Source organism: Gracilinanus agilis, chromosome 2 (genome assembly GCF_016433145.1).
Source record: "Gracilinanus agilis isolate LMUSP501 chromosome 2, AgileGrace, whole genome shotgun sequence".
Classification (NCBI taxonomy): Eukaryota; Metazoa; Chordata; class Mammalia; order Didelphimorphia; family Didelphidae; genus Gracilinanus; species Gracilinanus agilis.
This window is the reverse complement of record NC_058131.1, coordinates 154,427,079-154,447,559: the sequence shown is the minus strand read 5'-3', so window position 1 is coordinate 154,447,559 and position 20,481 is coordinate 154,427,079. Positions and strand designations below refer to the sequence as shown.

Here is a 20,481-nt window from a genome sequence, read left to right as displayed (position 1 = left end):
GGTTGAATAATAACTTAGAAGAGTTTAAGGGTAAGAAAATTGTTTAACTATAAGCTTAGACACTGCGTTCAATGGAAAATTTTTCGTGTTACAAAATTGTTTTGTACCCTGTAAATATTGTTATATAAATTGCAACCCTCTTCCCCCTACCAACCTCTCCAAAATCCATCTTAGAAGAGCAATAGATAGATAATTAGTATAATGGTAAGATAAGATAAGATAAGATAAGGATTTATTATTTTGGAGGGAGGGGGAACATAAGATAGGAATAGGAAATAGTGATGCATGAATTAAAAACCAGGATACTGTAAGAATGGGATTTGTGCAAAGGGGGTGGGACAGAAGGAGCCAGAGAAGGAGTGACTGACTGTGGGTGACATTTGGTGACATTTGAGACCTGGGGGAATTCTTGGAATTCTCCGGAGGAGGAAGGAGAAGGAAGGAGTTCCAGCAGAAGACTGAGAGGGAGAAGAAGAACATCTCAGCTCGAATCCAGTCTGCCTGAGGATCTTTCTTTGGACATTGATATCCCAATTCCCTGGTCAAAGGCATCCCATTGCTTCTCACCCATCAAGACTTCAACAAACAAGTCAGCTAAGTTTTGGGACTCCATTTTGGGAGCGATCTCTTAGGTTCCTTCTCCCATTACCCAACCTTCCTGAGAGACCCTTTCCAGTATAACTTGCAATTATAGAGAAGGATAGAAATAGCAACAGAAGGAGAAGGGGCGGGAGATGCTTAGGAGTGGGAACCCCAAAGGTTCCCACCCATGTGACGGACCTCATAGAAATAGAGAAGAGAGCACCCCCAAATCCCTCTGCCCTTCAACCCTTTCCTCAACCCCTAAATTGCGAGTAATAAAAGCCATTCATTAGATAGTGTTCCAAAGTGCCTGAGAGACAACGAGGGGGAGGGAAATCACAGCTTGGTCTGGCTGCCTCCATCTTGGACTTGACTGACCTTGGGGGAGGCTTGCATGAACCCCGTCCTCATTCAGAATCAGATTGGGGTCCCCTTTCCTTATCTTATAGGGAAGTCTCGCCCCCAACTCCTGTGGGGTGGCACGACCATCCAGGTCACCCAGTTTTGGGGTGACACCCCCTCAAAGTCTAGCCAGTGCATATTTGGTGGGAGGGGAGAACTTGAAGAGAGTCCCCCTCATAGACTCTCTATCTCCTCTCCAACCCTCTATCATAACATTGGTAGCTGGCACTCTTTATTCTTATACCTACCTAAGCTGATCAATAATCAATAAGACCGTTAAGTCCTTAAATCCATTTTCTCTATCCACAACTGTCAGAAAAACTGCCAGTGTAATAAGGAACTTCTGGGACAAAATGGAGAACATCTTGAGTGACAGGAATGTTGGTCTTTGGAATGTGCCCAGGAGGTGTGAGCCAGGGCCAAAAGACAGTTAGAACCACCCCTAGAAATACCCTGGGACTATGGCACACCTAGTCTCAGTTTTGAGAATCCTGGGAGGAGGGTGGTTGAAGGGAGGGGAGGCCATAGACCTGCAATCCAGCATCCATACCTGAGTGCCATAGGAAGTTATTCTACCTGCTACTAATAGAGCTGAGAGAGAATAACACCACAGCTATTAAGAAGAATACCATTAACCTTCCCTATCCTTTGGTTTGTACCATGGCCAGGTCAAGCCAGGGATTGAGAGAGGGAGAAGAATCTCCAGCCTGTTATTAACTCATCACCTTCAGATTTAGATTGCTTTAATTCAATTAAATTAGTTTAGCATTCCCCAAGCTTCTATCCTTATTCCCTTGTCCTTATATCCTTTTGCAGTTCAGTCCAAAAGAAGATTGATATTCCTTTCCTGATCAGTAAATATCTACAGCTGTAGGGAAGGGAATTTGTCAAACCAAAGTCAGAAAATTGCATTATCTATTTAGCACATCAACACCAGCTCAAGTCAACCTTTTACCATCAAATCCAACCCCAAGCCAAGGTGCTAAAGGAGTTGTTAAACACACACACAACTCCCACTAGATACTTTGGCTTGAGCACTGTTGAAGAGGCATAGGCTTGGCTTAGCTGAACTTTAGAGGCCCAGGGGATTACTAGCGCATTTGGTGATCACTTAGGCAACCTCCTCTCCCACTTAGCCTTGATCCATCTACCGCTTGAGGATCTTTGAGCCAACTTGGCAGGTTCAGCTTAATAGAGCCTATCAGGCCCAAGTGAGGCTTAGTAGCCCTTTCATATTACCAGATCTGCCTCCTATTTATGTATAACACCAGTCTCAAAGAGAGAGCCAGAAACTGCTGCTCTTCTCCCCAGGGGACCCAGAAAACAAAAATACCCTTTTCAACTGCCTGCCACTCACCTCCCAACTGTCAGCCACACCCTCCTGTCATCAACTGCCAGCCTGCACAACATGGGGGGCTCTTATTCAGAAATCTTTTTGCTCCCTTGCCTGTTAAAGAGAAAAAGGGAGAAATTAGGAAAAATTCTCTTTACACAGCCTAAATGCTAGAGAGGGAATGATGGCAACCAAGAACAAGGGTGCCATGTAGATCAGTGCTTTGGGCTTATTAGAGAATAAGTAAAACTGAAGAGGATGATCTTTGTTCAGTTCATTTGTCTATCTGGAATATTATTTTACATTATATGTTCATTATACAACTTGATGTGTCTTTTCTTCTTTATTTCAGGGTTATTTAAAAATCAGGTGCCCTTTTCAGAGATTTCTGTTCCTTTCCCACTTGGGCCTAGAAGTGAGCCATGACTACAAATGCCAAATACAACATCCTGCGAGAAGTGGGCCGTGGCAGCTATGGGGTGGTATATGAGGCAGTTGTCAATCAGACAGGAAAAAAGGTGGCAGTCAAAAGAATGCATTGTAATGGACCTGAAAATGTGGAATTAGCTCTTCAAGAGTTCTGGGCTCTTCAGAGCATTCAAAGTCAACACGAAAATGTGATCTGGTTGAAAGAGTGTATCTTGCAAAACGGCCAGGTTTTCCAGCCAATGAGCCACCACTGCAATAAGTCAGATGATCAGTTGCTGCTGATAGAAACCTGTCTCAAAGGTCGTAGATGTGTGGATCCCAAGTCAGCCTGTTACCTGTGGTTTGTGATGGAGTTTTGTGACAGTGGCAACATGAATGAGTTCTTGCTGGCCCGAAGTCCAGATGCCCAGTTGAACAAGAGTTTCATGCAGCAAATGAGTCGGGCAGTGGCTTTCTTGCATAGAAATCATATTGTGCACAGAGACTTGAAGCCAGATAACATCCTTATCTCAAATAGCTGTGGAGGGCCGGTGTTAAAGGTAAAAAAGATCATGAACTCTTTATTGCCTTCTTGGATCGATGGTTAACATCTTGAAATGTCTACTTCAATAAGAGTTTATAACCCTTATATATCATGAGGTTTACATTGTATTCATCAGTGAGGAGGTTACAGAGGAAATAAAATCTGCTCTCAAGGAGCTTACTCTAGTTGGGGAGACAAGACTATATATCCAGGATACAGGCAAGAATATAAAACAGAGTATAAGCCAAAAAGAGTAATACAAATAAAATAAGTGTGATAGGAATTCAAAAAAGGTGGGTATCATTGAGGAATGGAGAGGTCAGGGAAGATTTTGAGGAGGACATGATACCAGATATACAAGAGCAAAGAAAGAGTAGGAATTAGATAGAGAGAGAGGATTGGACATAGCATTCAAATTGGAATGTACAAGCAAAATCACCAAGGGAGTGATTGCTATGGCATGTTCAAGGGACAGGGAAGAGAGTAGTGGGAGGTAATGTTTACAGAATATTTTGAAAGCCAGACTGCCAGGGAATGGAAATAGAGAGAGATGGTAGCTGTCCCTTGTGAACTGTAGTTTGAGGCAGTGTGGGTAAGAGATAGTTAATGGGGATGGTCCCCTAATCCTTGAACATGGGGAATGGGAGTAAATTAATCACTGGGATACATAATACTCTCCACAACCTTCACCATTGTTTAGGGCTGCCATCTGAGCCTGTGCCCAAATATAGATTTCTCTGTCACCTCTCATTCCAACATGATACTTCATTTCTTTATATTTTAAAGTTTGCCTTTAAAAATTTAACTACTTTAGGAAGGTGGATTATACCTTAAACGGTTATCTTCACTCTCTCCTACCTTGCCAAACTGCATTCTTGGATTACTCCCATCATTCTCCTTCTCTGGTCTTACTCATGTGCTGCTGAATGTGGCTGGAGGAAGTCATCCAACTGTGCTAACTCAGTCCATTATAAATTTATGCCATTTAAATTCAGCTGGGCCTCTTCTACTGAATAGTAAGACCATTCTTTTAATGGTCATTCTTTTAATCCTGCCTAATTCTCAACCACATTCACCCTAGTGACTGACCCAGCCTTCTTTTCTCTTCAAATCTTTCACAACCCTCCCTCATCCTTTCCTCTCAGCATAAGATTGTGCCTTAGACTTTACTAAGAAAATATGAGTTGATTATCACAAGTCCTCTCCCTTCCCCTTTTCTACATCTCAAAAGCCTTTGACTTCATTCTCTATTTTCTCTTCTTTTACTTAGAAACTCAAGTTTCTGATTTAGAGGTGCTTCTTCCTGTCAAGGTTAATTTTTTTAAAACTCTTACCTTCCATTTTTGAATTAATACTATGAATTGGTTCCAAGGCAGAAGAATGGTAAAGACTAGGCAATTGAGGTTAAGTGACTTGCCCAGGGGAACTGTCTGAGGTCAAATTTGAACTCAGGACCTCCCATCTCCAGACCTGCCTCTATCTGCTAAGCCACCAACTGCCTTTGCCAAGGCTAATTCTTTGACTTGTGTCCTCGATCCCATTCTTTCCTATCCCCTAAAACAAATTCACCCCATAATCATGTCTCTCAATCTGTCAGTTTTACTTGGCTGATTCCCTGCTGCCTACAGACATGCTCCTGTGTCTAACCCATTCTTAAAAAATCTTCACTTGACTCTACCATTCTCCTAAGCTGTTGTTCTGTGTCCGTTTGACAGGCAAACTCCTGGAGATTTTTTAACTTTCACTCCTCTCTCTCACTTTTTCATCTCTTGAAATTTGGCTTCTGACCTCATCACTCATTTGAAACCACTCTCTGCAAAGTTACCAGTAATGTTTTACCAGACCAGGCTAAATACAATAGTCTTTTCTCAGTTTTTATCTTTCTTGACCTCTAGCAGTTGACATGTTTGACTGCTTACTCTCGGATATTCTCTCAGACTTGTCCTTATTGTCCTAAGTCTTCTTTGTTAGGTCACCACCCAAATATCCCTTAACTATGAGTATATTTCAAAATGTGGACACATTCTCTCTCTGTCTCTCTGTGTCTCTCTGTCTTTCTCTCTCTCCCTACCCTGATGTCATTCTTTTAAATGTTATCTTATTGAAAAAGATGCCTCTCACATCTATATGACCACCAGCCTTCATTTCTTTTCTGAGCCCATATACCATACTACTAACTTAACTGCCTCTTGGACATTTTGAACTAGGTATCCTATAGGTATCTCAAACTTGACATATTCAAAAAACAAATCTTCCTCTTTCCCTCCAAGCCCACCTCTCTTCCAAACTTTCCTATTTTTGTCAAGGAACTACCATCCCTCCAGTCACTCATGTTAGATAGATAAGATGGATATCATCCTGAATTCTTCACTCACCTTCACTCCATATATCTAATCAATTGCCAAGGCTTGTTTATTCTACCTCCACAGCATCCCTCAAATCTGACCTCTTCTCTCTATTCACATGGCCGCCACTTCAGTTTAGCTTTTTACTTGGTCTATTGCAATATTTATTAATTTTTGGCCTTGCCTCAAGTCTCTTTCCTCTGATCTGTCATCCACATAGTTATCAAGGCGGTAGTCCAAAACTACAGTATGACCCCAATAATCAACTGAGGGAACTGAGAGAACTGGAATATCAAGTAGTTAATTGTGGGTATTGCGTGAACCATACTGACTCCATCTTGTGACTCAGTTCTAGAACTAGTTCAGTACCCTTTCTCTTCAATTATGGATCTAGTACACATTCTATCTTGTGAGAAAACTTTGTTCAATTGTGGGAACTGATAGAAAACCTTATTAAATTGTTTGAACCCAACCCCAAATACCTGGGAAGCTGGAAAACCTCTGCCTGCTGCTTAGAGATCCTTAACTAAAGACTTAGGTTATATTGACCAGAAACTTGGTCAGACCCAAAGATTGATGAAAGATGTTTTCTCACAATTTTACATCTCAAGCAACTCATATGATTTCTCTGAAAACTAGCTCCATACTAAACAGTTATTGTTTCCATGTTCCTTTGATTATTTATAGACATTTCGTGGGGGCCTTGGACATCTCTTTTTCTGAATTCATGGAATTACACATGTTCACTTTCTCCCTCTCAACTTGGAAGTCCCTAATCTTTCATCTAATTAGAAATCAGATTACCTGGTGTTTTATTGATTCCTTTTAAGTAATTGGCTTTATTTGAGTAATTGATTTAGTGCATAAAAGTCTGTATCTCCCTATATTTGGGGTCTACCTCCAAACTGAGGAAAGGGCCTGGTCCCAATTTGTTAGGCAATTGGCATGCATTGCTTGATAAATCAATATACTTGGAAGATCAAAGCTTTGTTTCCTCAATCTTTCCATCTTTCATCCATCATACAACCAAGAAACATTTATTTATCAGACACTATGTGCACATTAAATCCTAATGGTTCTCTATTATCTCTAGGATCAAATTCAAACTTCTGTTTTTGGCTTTTAAGACCTTCACAACAACCTTTCAATTCTTATAATAATACTTTCCTTCTTGTCCTCTCTGCTTCAGCAAAACTGGTCTTGCTGTTTCTCCTATTCAGCATTCTATTTCTTTTGTTGGCGTCTTTGCCCAAGCTGTTTCCTGTGCTCATAATGTGCTCTCTCCTCATCTCTGCCTCTTTGAATTCCTATCATCCTTTAAAGGTTGAGTCAAATGTCATCTCCTCAAAGAGATCTTTCCTGATCTACCCCAGCTATCTATCATCTTGCCTTCCTCTTACCTTGTATTTTATGTCTTATATACTTATTTACATACATGTCTCCCTTGATAGAAATGTAAATTCTTTGAGGATAGGGAGTGTTTCATCTTGTTATTTTACCTGTAGTGGCTACTATAGATAGTGCCAGACACATTTATTGTTATTTTTTAGTTGTTTTCCCCCATTTAGAATTTTCATGGAAATGATACTGATTTGCCATTTCCTTCTTCAGCTCATTTTATAGATAAGGAAACTGAGGTAAACAGGGTTAAGTGACTTGCTCAAGGTCATACAGATAGTAAATATCTGAGGCCATATTTGAGTCTTCCTGATTCCAAGCTCCAACTCTATCTACTGCACCACCTAGCTAGCTACACTGCTGGGCACATAGCAGACATGTATTAAATGCTTATTGGTTGATTATCCTTTTGTAGTAACATTTGAGATTAAACACTCATCACTTTATAAGGTCACAGATATCAAGCCTGCAAGGATCGTAGAAGCCAATCTAGTTCCTTTCACTCCTTCATTTTACAGGTAAGGAAACTGAAACCTAGAAAATCAAATTATCTCTTTTCAAAGCCATACAGGTAGAAAGGGAACAAGTCAAGACCTGAACCCAGATCCTCTGTTATTAAATCCAGGATATCTCGAGATCTCTTTATCATCTCTGATAATCTGATAAGGACAGTTTAGTTGATAAGGAAATAAAGGACATCTTTTAGCTCATGCTTCCAGCTCTGGCTCTAGGAGCATGGAGTTTATTATATATTTCAAGACTCATTTCACACAAAAGAACCCGCCCCCGAAACTTTGCAGATGCACAGAAGTTATAAATTATGTCATATCAAAACACAAAAGGTCTCATAGGCTTCAGAACAGACCAAGGCTAAGGCTGAATTTTGACTGGGTTCTTATCAGAAAGCCAAGTTGGGGAATATTTTTCTCAGGGTTGAATTGCCCCTGCAAAGCTTTTGGCCTTGGCTATACCAGGCAGCTGCATTCCTGGCCAAAGGGGGAAGAGTGTTAACCTTTTAAATACTGGCCCACTAGGAACCTAAAGCTCTTCAATAAGGCCACAATACTTTTCAACAAGAAATCACAAGGATCGCAAAAGGGGTCAAAAGAGGAGTCTCAGATTTTTATCTATTTAAGACTCTGTTTCTCCTATTGGCTTCCCATAAGGATACTTTTAACTGCTCCAGGTTGTTGACCATCTCTGCCTTCTCAAAAGGTATTTTTCTCCCATAAAGATATTTATCTTCTATTCCTGGAATGTTCTCCTTTCTCAACTCTGCTTCCTGGCTTCCTTTAATTTTCAACTAAAACCCCGTTTTCTACAGGAAGACTTTACCAATTCCTCATCATTCTAATGCCTTCTCTCTGTTAAATATTTCTATTTATCTTATATATAGCCCATTTGTACATATTTTGTTTGTTTTCTTCCCCATAGGATTGTGAGTTCCTTTAAGGCAGAGACCATTTTTTGTCCCTTTTTTGTATTGTATTGATATTGCTTTATTCTGGTTCTCTTTCTACTTCTCTGACTTATCCTATCTCTGACTACAGGTCTAGTGCATTATTCGTTGCACTTGTCACCTAGCTGCCTTTAGTGCTTTAAGAGTGATCTGTGCCATATAGTACAGGCTGGAGGAAGGAGAGACTAGCCGCTTGGAGATGACTTAGGAAGCTTTTACAATATTGTGGATTAGAGTAGTAGCAGTGAGAATGGAAAATAAGGACAGATATAGAGATATTTTCAAGTTATAAAGGACAGAATTTAGGAAGAGGTTGAAAGGATTCAAAGACACTCCAGTTCAGTGCAAAGAACACTGACTTTGGAGGCTGGGAACCTTAGTTCATATCCTGGCACAGCCGTCTATTTGACCTTGAGCAAGATACAGTCTCTCTTGAGGTCAGTTCCTCAGATATAAAATGGGCATTATAATAATAGCATCTACCTCACAGGACTATTGTGAATGAAGTCATTAAATGAAGTAATATGTAAAACACTTACACTTTGCAAACTTTAAAATACTCTATAAATGTTAGCCACTGTTGAGATATGAAAAGAGGAAAGAATAAAAAATAATTCCAAAATTTTAGATGAAGAGAATCACAGAACCATCATAGCCTGAATCCTCAGTAGACACATTTTCCAAATGAGGTCTGCTTGAAGACTTGTCATGAAGGGGAAACCAACCACTTTCCAAAGAAGTCCCATCCTACATGTTTTTTAAAGTCTAAACTGACCTCATTGCAACTTTTATCTATTTCTTCTAGTTCTGCCCATTGAACCTAAAGAAAACACATACATGACAACTCCAAAAATACTGTATCAGTCATTATATGAACCCTAAGTCTTTTCTTCTTTAGTCTAGTTTTTTCAAACCATCTTGCTATGACATGGATTCAATGCCCTTCTTAACCCCCTTTACCCTTTCCTGGACATTCTCTAGCTTGTCAGTATTCTCCCCTAACTAAAAAGTCCAAAACTGAACACAGCACTCCAAATATAACTGGCATTCATTTCTGGAAGCTATTTCCCTTTTAATGAAGTTTAAGATCATATTACCTTTTTGGGCTGCCACGTCACACTGTTGACTCATATCCAGTTTGAGTTTCAATAAACCTTCCAGATAAATTGCTACCTGATCATGTCTCCTCCATTTAATATTTGTGAAATTGATTTATTAGAACTCAAATGTAAGGCTTTATATGTATGCCTACTGAATTTTATTTTACTAGATTTGGCTCAATGTTATAGCTTGTCAAAACCTTTTTGGATCTGGACTTTCTCATCCAGTGTGTTAACTATCTCTCCCAGTTTTGTGTCATTGGCTAGTGTGATAAGTGTGGCACCTATACCTTTGTCCAAGTCATCAGTAAAAAATGGGAAATGGTACAGGACTGCCAAGATAACATCAAAGAATTATTGACTACTTTTTGAATGTGGCCATTGAACCATTTTTAAACCCAGCTGGTTATAGCATCACTCAGCCCACATATCTCTACCTTTTACACAAAATTAGTATGAAATGCTTGGTCAAATTCTTTCCTAACGTCTAGGTAAACTTATTTATTAATGATGTTTTCCATTTAATACCTCTGTCAAAAAGTAATCATGATAGGATCATAGATGTAGAGCTGGAAGGAGCTCAAAGGTCATCTAGTCAAGTCTTCCTGATTTCCAGATGACAAAACTGAGACCAAGAGAGCTTGGGTGACTTTTTCAGTGTCATACAGGTAGTAGGTGTCAGAGGTGGGATTTGATCCCAGGTTTTTTGGCTCCTTAGCAAGTGCTCTTTCCACTATACCACATTGTTCTCTGTATGATGGCACCATTGCTAGTAGTAGGGGAATTAATATGGAATGGAAGATGATTAAGTTCGGTTTTGAATATATGAACTTAAGGTGACAATGAAATATTCATGAAGGAAGTGTGACAGTGGAAAGAGTCCTCCATTTTGAAACAGCAAATTTGAGTTTAAATCCTACCTGTTATTTACCAGGCAAGTAAGTGGTGCTGTAGTGCATAGAATGCTAAAGACCTGAGTTCAAATTTGACCTCAGACTCTTGCTATGCAACCTTGGGAAAGTCACTTAACTTGATTTCCTTAGTTTCTACATTGGTTTCCTCAACTATAAAATGTTATAACAGTACCTCCCTCACAGAATTTTAAGAATCAAATGAAATATTTGTAAAGTGCTTAGCACATAGTAAGTGCTCATAAATGCTTCTCTCCCCATCTCAATTAATTTCACCTTTATGGTTTCAGTTTCTTCATTTATAAAATAAAAAGGCTGTAATAGATGGCATTTAAAGCCTCTTCTAAATCCTAAGGACCAATGTGGAAAGGTCCAGTAAATAGGTGATCATATGGGACTGGAGCTCAACTGAGAGATTGTACCTGGGGATAAATGTGTAGTGCTGAAATCATGAGAATAAATGTGTTTTCCAAAACAGAATGTTCAAAAAGAGATCTGAAGTCTGAGCTCTGAAGGAGTATCAATTAGAGGACAAGTAGAGAAGGGAACAAGCATTTGTATAAGCATTTACTATGTGCCAGACACTCTGCTTTACAAATGTTATCTCATTTGAAAAGGAGATAGAGGAATATTCAGGAAAAAAAGAGAACCAGTGTTGCGTAATATAAAAGAAGTCAAGGAAGGTGAGAGTTTCAAAGAAGAGAGAGGAATTGATTATCAGGGACTAATTTCATGGACAGGAAGTATGGAAACTGAGAAAAAGACTTGAGATTTGTTGAGAAGGGATGTATCTGGTGAGTAGAGGTAATGTGATACAAGAGAAAGATTACTCGCTGGAAGGCAGAAGATCTGGGTTGAGATACTCTTAAGTGTGGACTAAGTCAGAGGTCAAACACAGCCATGCAAACCATAACCCTCCAAAGTGCTGCTCAAATCAGATTAAAATGTAATTGGGAAATAGTTAACAAAAAATACAATAAAACAGATAATAGCAGATTTTAAAACCAAATCAATATGCTGCTGACAAGGATCCTCATATATAGATTAATGAACTCCATTTCTCTTTGAGTCTGACAGTCTGGACAAGGTGACCTTTAAGGGCCCCACCAGCTCTATGGATCCTAAGAAAACAGCACTATCAATAGAATGGATACAACAGCTACATTTCGTGAGGTTTAGGGAGATGGGCAATGATTAAGAAGAGGCAGTGAGTATAGAATATTTGTTTTGAATTTGTTTGAATTTTAAACTTGCTTGAAATTTAGTAATAAAGAAAATGTCAAAACATTCCAACATCTTTGCCAAAAAAGCTCAAGTAGTAAGAAGTGAAGCTGGGACTTTCTGGCTTCAGTTCTATAGTATCAAGTTGCTTTTTCTAGATTCAGGTCCCTTCTTTTTACAGATGAGGAAACAGATGAGGAGACCGAGAGAAGTTGTCTAAATCATATTAGCTTTATTATGAGCATTGCTTGAACACTGGTAAACTGGTTCTCTTCTATGATTTTGTAGTGTTGGTATGCTATGGTACACAAGGTCATAAAGAGTTGGACACAACTCTGCCACCTGTGAGCCACCTACCTTACCTGCTGTGTGCTCCCATTGGCTGCTGGGCATAGGGATGGATGATGTGAAAAATGTCATTAGGCACAATGGAGAGGGGGAAGGGAGCAGCTTCACCCGAGGCCCTCTGTCTTCCTAATAATGAACAGTAAAATACAGGGAGTAGAGAAATAAATGGTATGGCAACTGGGCTGGAGTAATAGGATCAAATTGAAGTTCTTCATAAAAGACAGGTGAGGCTTGAGTGTGTTAATGGCAGAGGGAAAGGACCCTGGTCTAGGACAGTGATGGGCAAACTTTTAAAGAGGGGGCCAAAGGAAAGGAAATGCTCATCTGTCAGTCTGTTTCTAAGGCAACTCTTTTGAAGTTTCATTGTATTGTATTCTATTCATTGTATTCATCAGATTAGGAATAATGTCCCAGGCTAGAACATTTCAGGGGGCCACATCTGGCCCTTAGGTAGTAGTTTGCTCATCACTGGTCTAGGAAAAAGAAGATGCTTGAGAGGAAGGGCATGGACATGGTGATCACTTCCCTTAGGAATCAGGAAAGCTTTGTACTAAGGAATAAAGAGAGATTTTTCTTAGAGAGGATAAATGAACATGAAGCAGTTAAACTAGATGATCTCTGAGGTCCCTTCCAATACTAAATTCCAAAAATGAATGGTCTTTTAATCCTTTTCAGACTGCAGTAAACAATGAAGATAGGTAGCAGAGGGAGCTGTTGTTTACATGTTCAATCACTTTTATAATTCTGTTTTCTAAATTTTTATACTCTTGCTCTTAATGATGACATTTTAGTCTCTCTGTCATTTCTTTTCATGGACCGTGCCTTATACAATTATATCTTGCACAATGCCCTAGAACAGTGATGACAAACCTTTTAGAGATGGAGTGCCAGGCCCTGTCCCCACCCCCCATACTGAGTGCCATGCCTGTCCTGCCCCAGAGACCACATGCCACCCTATGCCCTGCCCTCTCTTACCCCCACATGGGAGAGGAAGAAAGGGCTCCCATAGGGCTGCTGGGTGGAAGGGTGGGTGAAATGGGAAATGTCCTTAGCCAGTGTAGAGAGATGGGGGGAGAGTGGCCTAAGCATTCTGCTCCCCTCCAGCTCTGCCACCTGTGAGCCACCTACCTTACCTGCTGTGTGCTCCCACTGGCTGCTGGGCAGAGGGATGGATGATGTGAAAAATGTCATTAGGCACAATGGAGAGGGAGAAGAGAGCACCTTCACCTGAGGCCCTCTGCCTTCCTAATAATGAATTCTTTGGGCTCACAGAAAACACTTCTATGTGCCATCTTTGGCACTTATGCTATCACTGTCCTAGAACAATTTCTTTGACTTATTGAGTATTCCAATAAGTATATGTGGAATGAATCAATTCAACATACATTAAGCTCCTACTATGTGTTGTTAGGCTCTGTAGTAGGCCCTGTGGTTACAAAGAAAAGATTCCCCAATAATTTCTGCTCTCTAGATTTTATATAGGATTTGAGGTGATGGAGGTATATGAGTGAAACTTTTTTTTAATTTTAATTTTTTTAGAATATTTTTCCATGGTTACATGATTCATGTTCTTTCCCTCGACCCCAAACCACCACCACCACCCTGTAGCCAACAAACAATTCCACTGGGTTTTACATGTGTCATTGATCAAGACCTATTTCTATATTATTGATAGTTGCATTGGAGTGGTTGTTTAGAATCTACATCCCAAATCATATCCCCATCAATCCATGTGTACAAGCAGTTGTTTTTCTTCTGTGTTTTTACTCCAACAGTTCTTCTTCTGAGTGTGGATAGTGTTCTTTCTCATAAGTCCCTGAGATGTGTTCTGGATCATTACATTGCTGCTAGCAGAGAAGTCCATGATATTCAATTGTGCCACAGTGTATCTGTCTCTGTGTATAAGGTTCTCCTGATTTTGATCCTTTCACTCTGCATCAATTCCTGGAGGTCTTCCCAGGTCACATGAAATTCCTCCAGTTCATGATTCCTTTGAGCACAATAGTATTCCATTACCAACAGATACCATAATTTGTTCAGCCATTCCCCAATTAAAGGACATTCCCTCATTTTCCAATTTTTTGCCACCAAAAGGAGTGCAGCTATAAATATTTTTGTACAAGTCTTTTTCCTTATGATCTCTTTGGGGTATAAACCTAGCAGTGCTATGACTGGCTCAAAGGGCAGTCTTTTATAACCCTTTGGGCATAGTTCCAAATTTCCATCCAGAATAGTTGGATCAATTCACAATTCCAGCAGCAATGCATTAATGTCCCAATTTTGCCACATACCCTCCAACATTTATTACTTTCCTTTGCTGCCACATTAGCTAATCTGCTACGTGTAAGGTGGTACCTCAGAGTCGTTTTTATTTGTATTTCTCTAATTATAAGAGACTTAGAACACTTTTTCATGTTTATTGATAGTTTTGATTTCTTTACCTGAAAATTGCCTATTCATGTCCCTTAGCCATTTATCAATTGGGGAATGGCTTGATTTTTTGTACAATTGATTTAGCTTCTTATATAATTGAGTAATTAGATCTTTGTCAGAGTTTTTTGTTATAAAGATTTTTTCCCAATTTGTTGATTCCATTCTAATTTTGGTTGCATTGGTTTTGTTTGTACAAAAACTTTTTAATTTTATGTAATCTAAATTATTTATTTTATATTTTGTAATTTTTTCTAACTCTTGCTTAGTTTTAAAATATTTCCTTTCCCAAAGAGCTGACAAGTATACTATTTTGTGTTCACCTAATTTACTTAGAGTTTCCTTCTTTATATTCAAGTCATTCACCCATTCTGAATTTATCTTGGTGTAGGGTGTGGGATGTTGATCTAGACCCAATCTCTCCCATACTGTTTTCCAATTTTCCCAGCAATTTTTGTCAAATAGTGGATTTTTGTACCAAAAGCTGGGCTCTTTGGATTTATCATAGACAGTCTTGCTGACTTCACTTACCCCAAGTCTATTCCACTGATCCTCCCTTCTGTCTCTTAGCCAGTACCATTTTGTTTTGATGACCACTGCTTTATAGTATAGTTTAAGATCTGGTACTACTAGGTCACCTTGCTTCACTTTTTTCCCCATTATTTCTCTTGATATTCTTGATCGTTTGTTCTTCCAAATGAACTTTGTTATAGTTTTTTTCTAATTCAGTAAAAAAGTTTCTTGGTGGTTTGATAGGTATGGTACTGAATAAGTAAATTAATTTGGGAAGGATTGTCACTTTTATAATGTTAGCCCATCCTACCCACAAGCAATTAATTTTTTTCCAGTTGTTTAGATCTAGTTTTAATTGTGTGGAAAGTGTTTTGTAGTTGTGTTGATATAATTTCTCTGTTTCTCTTGGCAGATAGATTCCTAAGTATTTTATATTGTTTGGGGCAGTGATGGGCAAACTTTTTAAAGAGGGAGTCAAAGGAAAGGAAATGCTCATCTGTCAGTCTGATTCTAAGGTAACTAAGTTTCATTGTATTATATCCTATACATTGTATTTGTCAGATTAGGAAAATTGTCAGGTGGGACCAGATAGACCATTTCAGGGGGCTGCATCTAGCCCACTGCCATAGTTTGCTAGGGTGATTTAAAATGGAATTTCTCTTTCTACCTCTTGCTGCTGAGTTGTGTTGGAAATGTATAGAAATGCTGATGATTTATATGGGTTTATTTTGTATCCTTTGTTAAAGTTGTTGATTATTTCCACTAGCTTTTTAGTTGATTCTCTAGGATTTTTTAAGTAGACCATCATATCATTTGCAAAGGGTGATAGCTTGGTCTCTTCATTGCCTATTTTAATAATTCAATTTCTTTTTCTTCTCTAATTGCTACTGCTAGTGTTTTTGGTACAATGTTAAATAATAGAAGTGGTAATGGGCATCTTTGTTTCACTTCTGATCTTATTGGGAATGCTTCTAAGTTATCCCCATTGTATATGATGCTAGTTGATGGTTTTAGATATATACTGTTTATTATTTTTAGGAAAGGACCTTCTATTCCTATACTTTCCAGTGTTTTAAATAGGAATGAGTGTTGTATTTTGTCAAAGGATTTTTCTGCATCTATTGAGATAATCATGTAATTTTTTTTGGTTTGCTTGTTGATATGGTCAATTATGTGAATGGTTTTCCTAATATTGAACCATCCTTGCATTCCTGGTATAAATCCCACCTGATCATAATGAATAACCCTCGTGATCCCTTGCTGTAGTCTTTTTGCTAGTATTCTATTTAAGATTTTTGCATCTATGTTCATTAAGGAGATTGATCTGTAGTTCTCTTTCTCTGTTTTTGATCTACCTGGCTTTGGGATCAGTATCATCATATTTGTGTCATAAAAGGAATTTGGTAGAACTCCTTCTTTGCTTATTATGTCAAATAGTTTTTATAGTATTGGGATTAGTTTTTCTATGAAAGTTTGATAGAATTCACTTGTGAATCCATCTAGCCCTGGGGATTTTTTCTTAGGGAGTTCTTTGATGGCTTGTTCAATGTCTTTTTCTGATATGAGGTTATTTAGGTATTATATTGCCTGTTAATCTAGGCAATTTATAGTTTAGTAAATATTCATCCATATCACCTAGATTGCTATATTTATTGCCATGTAATTGGGCAAAATAGTTTTTAATGATTGCCTTAATTTTTTCTTCATTAGAGGTGAGGTCTCCTTTTTCATCTTTGATACTGTTAATTTGGTTTTCTTTTTTCCTTTTTTCATTAGATTTGCCAGTAATTTTTCAATTTTATTTGTTTTTTCAAAGTACCAGCTTCTAGTCTTATTTATCAATTCAATAGTTATTTCACTTTCACTCTTATTAATTTTTCCTTTAATTTTTAGGATTTCTAATTTAGCTTTTATCTGGGGGTCTTTAATTTGTTTACTTTCTGGTTTTTTATTTGCATGCCCAATTCATTGATCTCTGCCCTCCCAAATTTGTAAAAATATATGCACACAAGGATATAAATTTCCCCCTGAGTACTGCTTGGCTACATCCCACAGATTTTGGTAGAATGTCTCATCATTGTCATTCTCTTCAATGAAATTATTAATTGTTTCTATGATTTGTTCTTTAACTGATTTTGGAGAGTCATATTATTTAATTTCCAATTAATTTTTGATTTGCCTATCCATGTACCCTTCCTAATTATTATTTTTATTGCATTATGATCTGAAAAGGTTACATTTCTTATTTTTGCTCTTTTGCATTTGTTTGCCATATTTCTATGCCCTAGTATATGGTCAATCTTTGTGAATGTACCATGTGCTGCTGAAAAGAAGGTGTATTCCTTTTTGTCCTTAATTATTTTTCTCCACATATCTATTAACTCTAATTGTTCTAAGATTTCATTCACCTTTCTTACCTCTTTGTTATTTATTTTTTGGTGTAATTGATCTAGATATGATAGAGGAAGGCCCAGGTCTTCCACTAGTATGGTTTTACTATCTATTTCCTCCTTGAGCTCTGCCAGTTTCTCCTTTAGAAATTTGAATGCTATACCATTTGGTGCATACATGGTAAGTACTGACATTTCCTCATTGTTTATCAGGATGTAATTACCTTCCCTATCTCTTTTAATCAGATCTATTTTTACTATGGCTTTGTCAGACATCATGATTGCAACTCTTCCCTTCTTTTTCTCCTTTTATTCCCACTAGATTTTGCTCCAGCCTCTTACTTTTACCCTGTATGTATCTACCTGCCTCGTGTGTTTATTGTAGACAACATATGGTAGGATTTTGGTTTCTAATCCACTCTGCTATTTGCTTCCATTTTATGGGTGAGTTCGTCCTATTCACATTCAAAGTTATGATTGTCAGCTGTGTATTCCCCAACATTTTGATATCTTCTCTTAGTTTTGCCCTTTCTTCTCTCACTATTTCCCTTTAAACTAGTGGTTTGGTTTTAATCCGTTTCCCTTATCCCCACTCTTAATTTACTTCCCTTTCCACCCTCTCCCTTTTTATTCTCCTCTTATTATTTTTTAAGGTCTATTAAATTTCCTCCTCTCTCTCTTTCTCTCCATTTTTGAACTCCCTGCCCCTTTCCCCCACTGATTTTTCCTTTCTGACTTTCCCTGTAGAGTAAGATAGAATTCGATATCCCAATGGATCTAGCTGCTCTTCCCTCTCAGAATTGATTCCACCAAGAGTAAGGTTTAAGTATTACCTATTAACACTCTCTTTCTCTCCTTCTTATAATAGTATACATCCCCTCCCCTTCCCAAGTGCCTCTTTGTGTGGTATAGATTATCCTATTTTTCTTATTCCTTCAAGTTTCTCTCTTTTTTTAATTTTAAAATTTAAAATTTTGAATATTTTCCCATAGTTACATGTTTCATGTTCTTCAAGTTTCTCTTAGTGCCATCTTCTAGTCTGCCCCCTCTTTTCTTTTTTTGCATATTGACTTATACTATTTAGTGCTCCAACCTCTCCCAATGAATAATTCTTCTAATTACTATAACATTGAATACAATTTTTGAGAGTTACACATAACATTTTTCCATATAGGAATACAAATAATTTTTATCTTATTGAAGCCCTTAAAGAACTTAAAATTTTTTTTCTTTCCTCTCTCATTTACCTTTTCATGTTTCTCTTGTTTTTTGTGGTTGGATATCAAACTTTCAGCTTAATTCTAGTCTTTTCTTTACAAATACTTGGAAATATTCTATTTTGTTGAATTCCCATACTTTCCCCTTGATGTATATAGTCAGTTTTGATAGGTAGGTGATCCTTGGTTGTAGACCCAATTATTTTGCCTTTCTGAATATCATTTTCCAAGCCTCGTGTTCTATTAGTGTGGAGGCTGCCAGATCCTTTATAATCCTGATTGATGCTTCTTGATATCTGAATTGTCTCTTTCTGACTTCTTGTAAAAATTTCTCCTTAGTTTGGAAGCTCTTGAATTTGGCAGTTATATTCCTGGAGGTTGTCTTTTGAGGATTTAATGTAAATGGTGATCTATGGATTCTTTCAATGTCTATTTTGCTTTCTTGTTGAAGAACATTAGGGCAGTTTTCTTGGATAATTTCTTGTATGATGCCAAGATTCCTGCTTATTTCTGTTTTTTTTTCAGTAGACCAATGATTCTTAGATTTTCTCTTCTAGATCTGTTTTCAAGGTCATTACTTATCTCAGTGAGATATTTCATGTTTCCTTCTATTTTATCACTCGTTTGACTTTGCTTTAGTAGTTCTTGCTGTCTTGTGAGATCATTGGCTTCTACTTGCCCAATTCTGGTCATTAAAGACTGGTTTTATGCTATAATCTTTTGGTTTTCCTTTTTGGTTTTATCTATCCTGTTTTTCATGGTTTCCAGTTGTTTAATCTTGGTTTCCAACTTGCTTATCATTTCATTTGATTTTGGGGCTTCTTTCTCCAATTGGGAGTTTCTGTCTTTTAAACTGTTAGTTTCTTTTTGAGTTATTTCCTACGTTTCATGCCAAATCTCTTCTACCTTTCTCATGATATCAGATTTGAACTCTTTAAGAGCTTGTGACCAATTTCCGGTTTTGGGGAAGGTTTGGATGTGTTTGCTTGTTTGTCCTCCTCTGCTGTCTCCTCTGTGGTCAGAATTTTTTTTCCATAAAAATTATCCAGGGTCAGTGCCTTTCTCTTGTTCTTTCTGGTGGTTGAAGGTTGTATTTCTTGGGCATTGCTTGCCATCACTATGCTTGTTTTTCCTTCCCAGCCAGAAGTCTGAGTGAGGAGGACAGGCTCTTTGTGTATGGAGCTATGGAGCAGTTTTTGCCTGAGGCTACTTTTCAAGTCTCAGTGCAGCTTCTATTGTCTGTGAGGCTTCTACTGTCTGCCAACCCTCCCAGCTCTATCTCTATGCCCAAGGTCTGTGCTCTTTAGCCTCCTGGGGTCTCAAGTCTAGCTGCTCTCAGAGGTAAGTACCTGGTGCTCTTAGTCAGCTGCCAAGAACTTAGAGAATATCCCATGCTCCCTCTATTTCTGGTGTGCCGGCTCTGACTCTGGCACCATAGGTGAAGTGGGGGAGGGTTGATCAGCTAGAGTTTTGATGGGAGCTATTTCACCCCCTCATAGTGTGGAAATGCTCAAATCCCACATACCTTCAAAGCTGTGCCCTATTTTGGAGTCCCTTCATTCATCTGGATTTTTTTTGTCCTTTTTTTGTCCTTTTGAGGTATCATATATTGGTTAGTGGTGAGGAGAATAAGAGTCCTGGTACTATTTGCAGCCATTTTAGCCCAGAAGTTCATGAATGAAACTTTTGAACAGGCAGCCCATTGGATAAAATGCTGAGCCTGGATTCAGGAATACTCATTTTCCTTAGCTCAAATTTGACCTCAGATTCTTACAAGCTATGTAACCCTGGATAAATAGCTTAACCCTGTTTGCCTCAGTTTCCTCATCTCCAAAATGAGCTGGAGAAAGAAATGGCAAGCCATTTCAGAATCTTTATCA

The 20,481-nt window shown here is 38.3% G+C and overlaps 1 protein-coding gene across 1 annotated transcript in view; it reads left to right on the top strand.

Annotated features, from left to right (window-relative positions):
* The first annotated feature begins 2,739 nt into the window (after nucleotides 1-2,739).
* LOC123233405 (serine/threonine-protein kinase PDIK1L-like) overlaps nucleotides 2,740-20,481 on the top strand; it is a 30,137-nt gene continuing 12,395 nt past the window's right edge. The window contains exon 1 of the mRNA XM_044659520.1: nucleotides 2,740-3,285. Within this exon, the coding sequence (XP_044515455.1) occupies nucleotides 2,740-3,285 (546 nt within the window). The remainder of the gene's footprint in view (nucleotides 3,286-20,481) is intronic.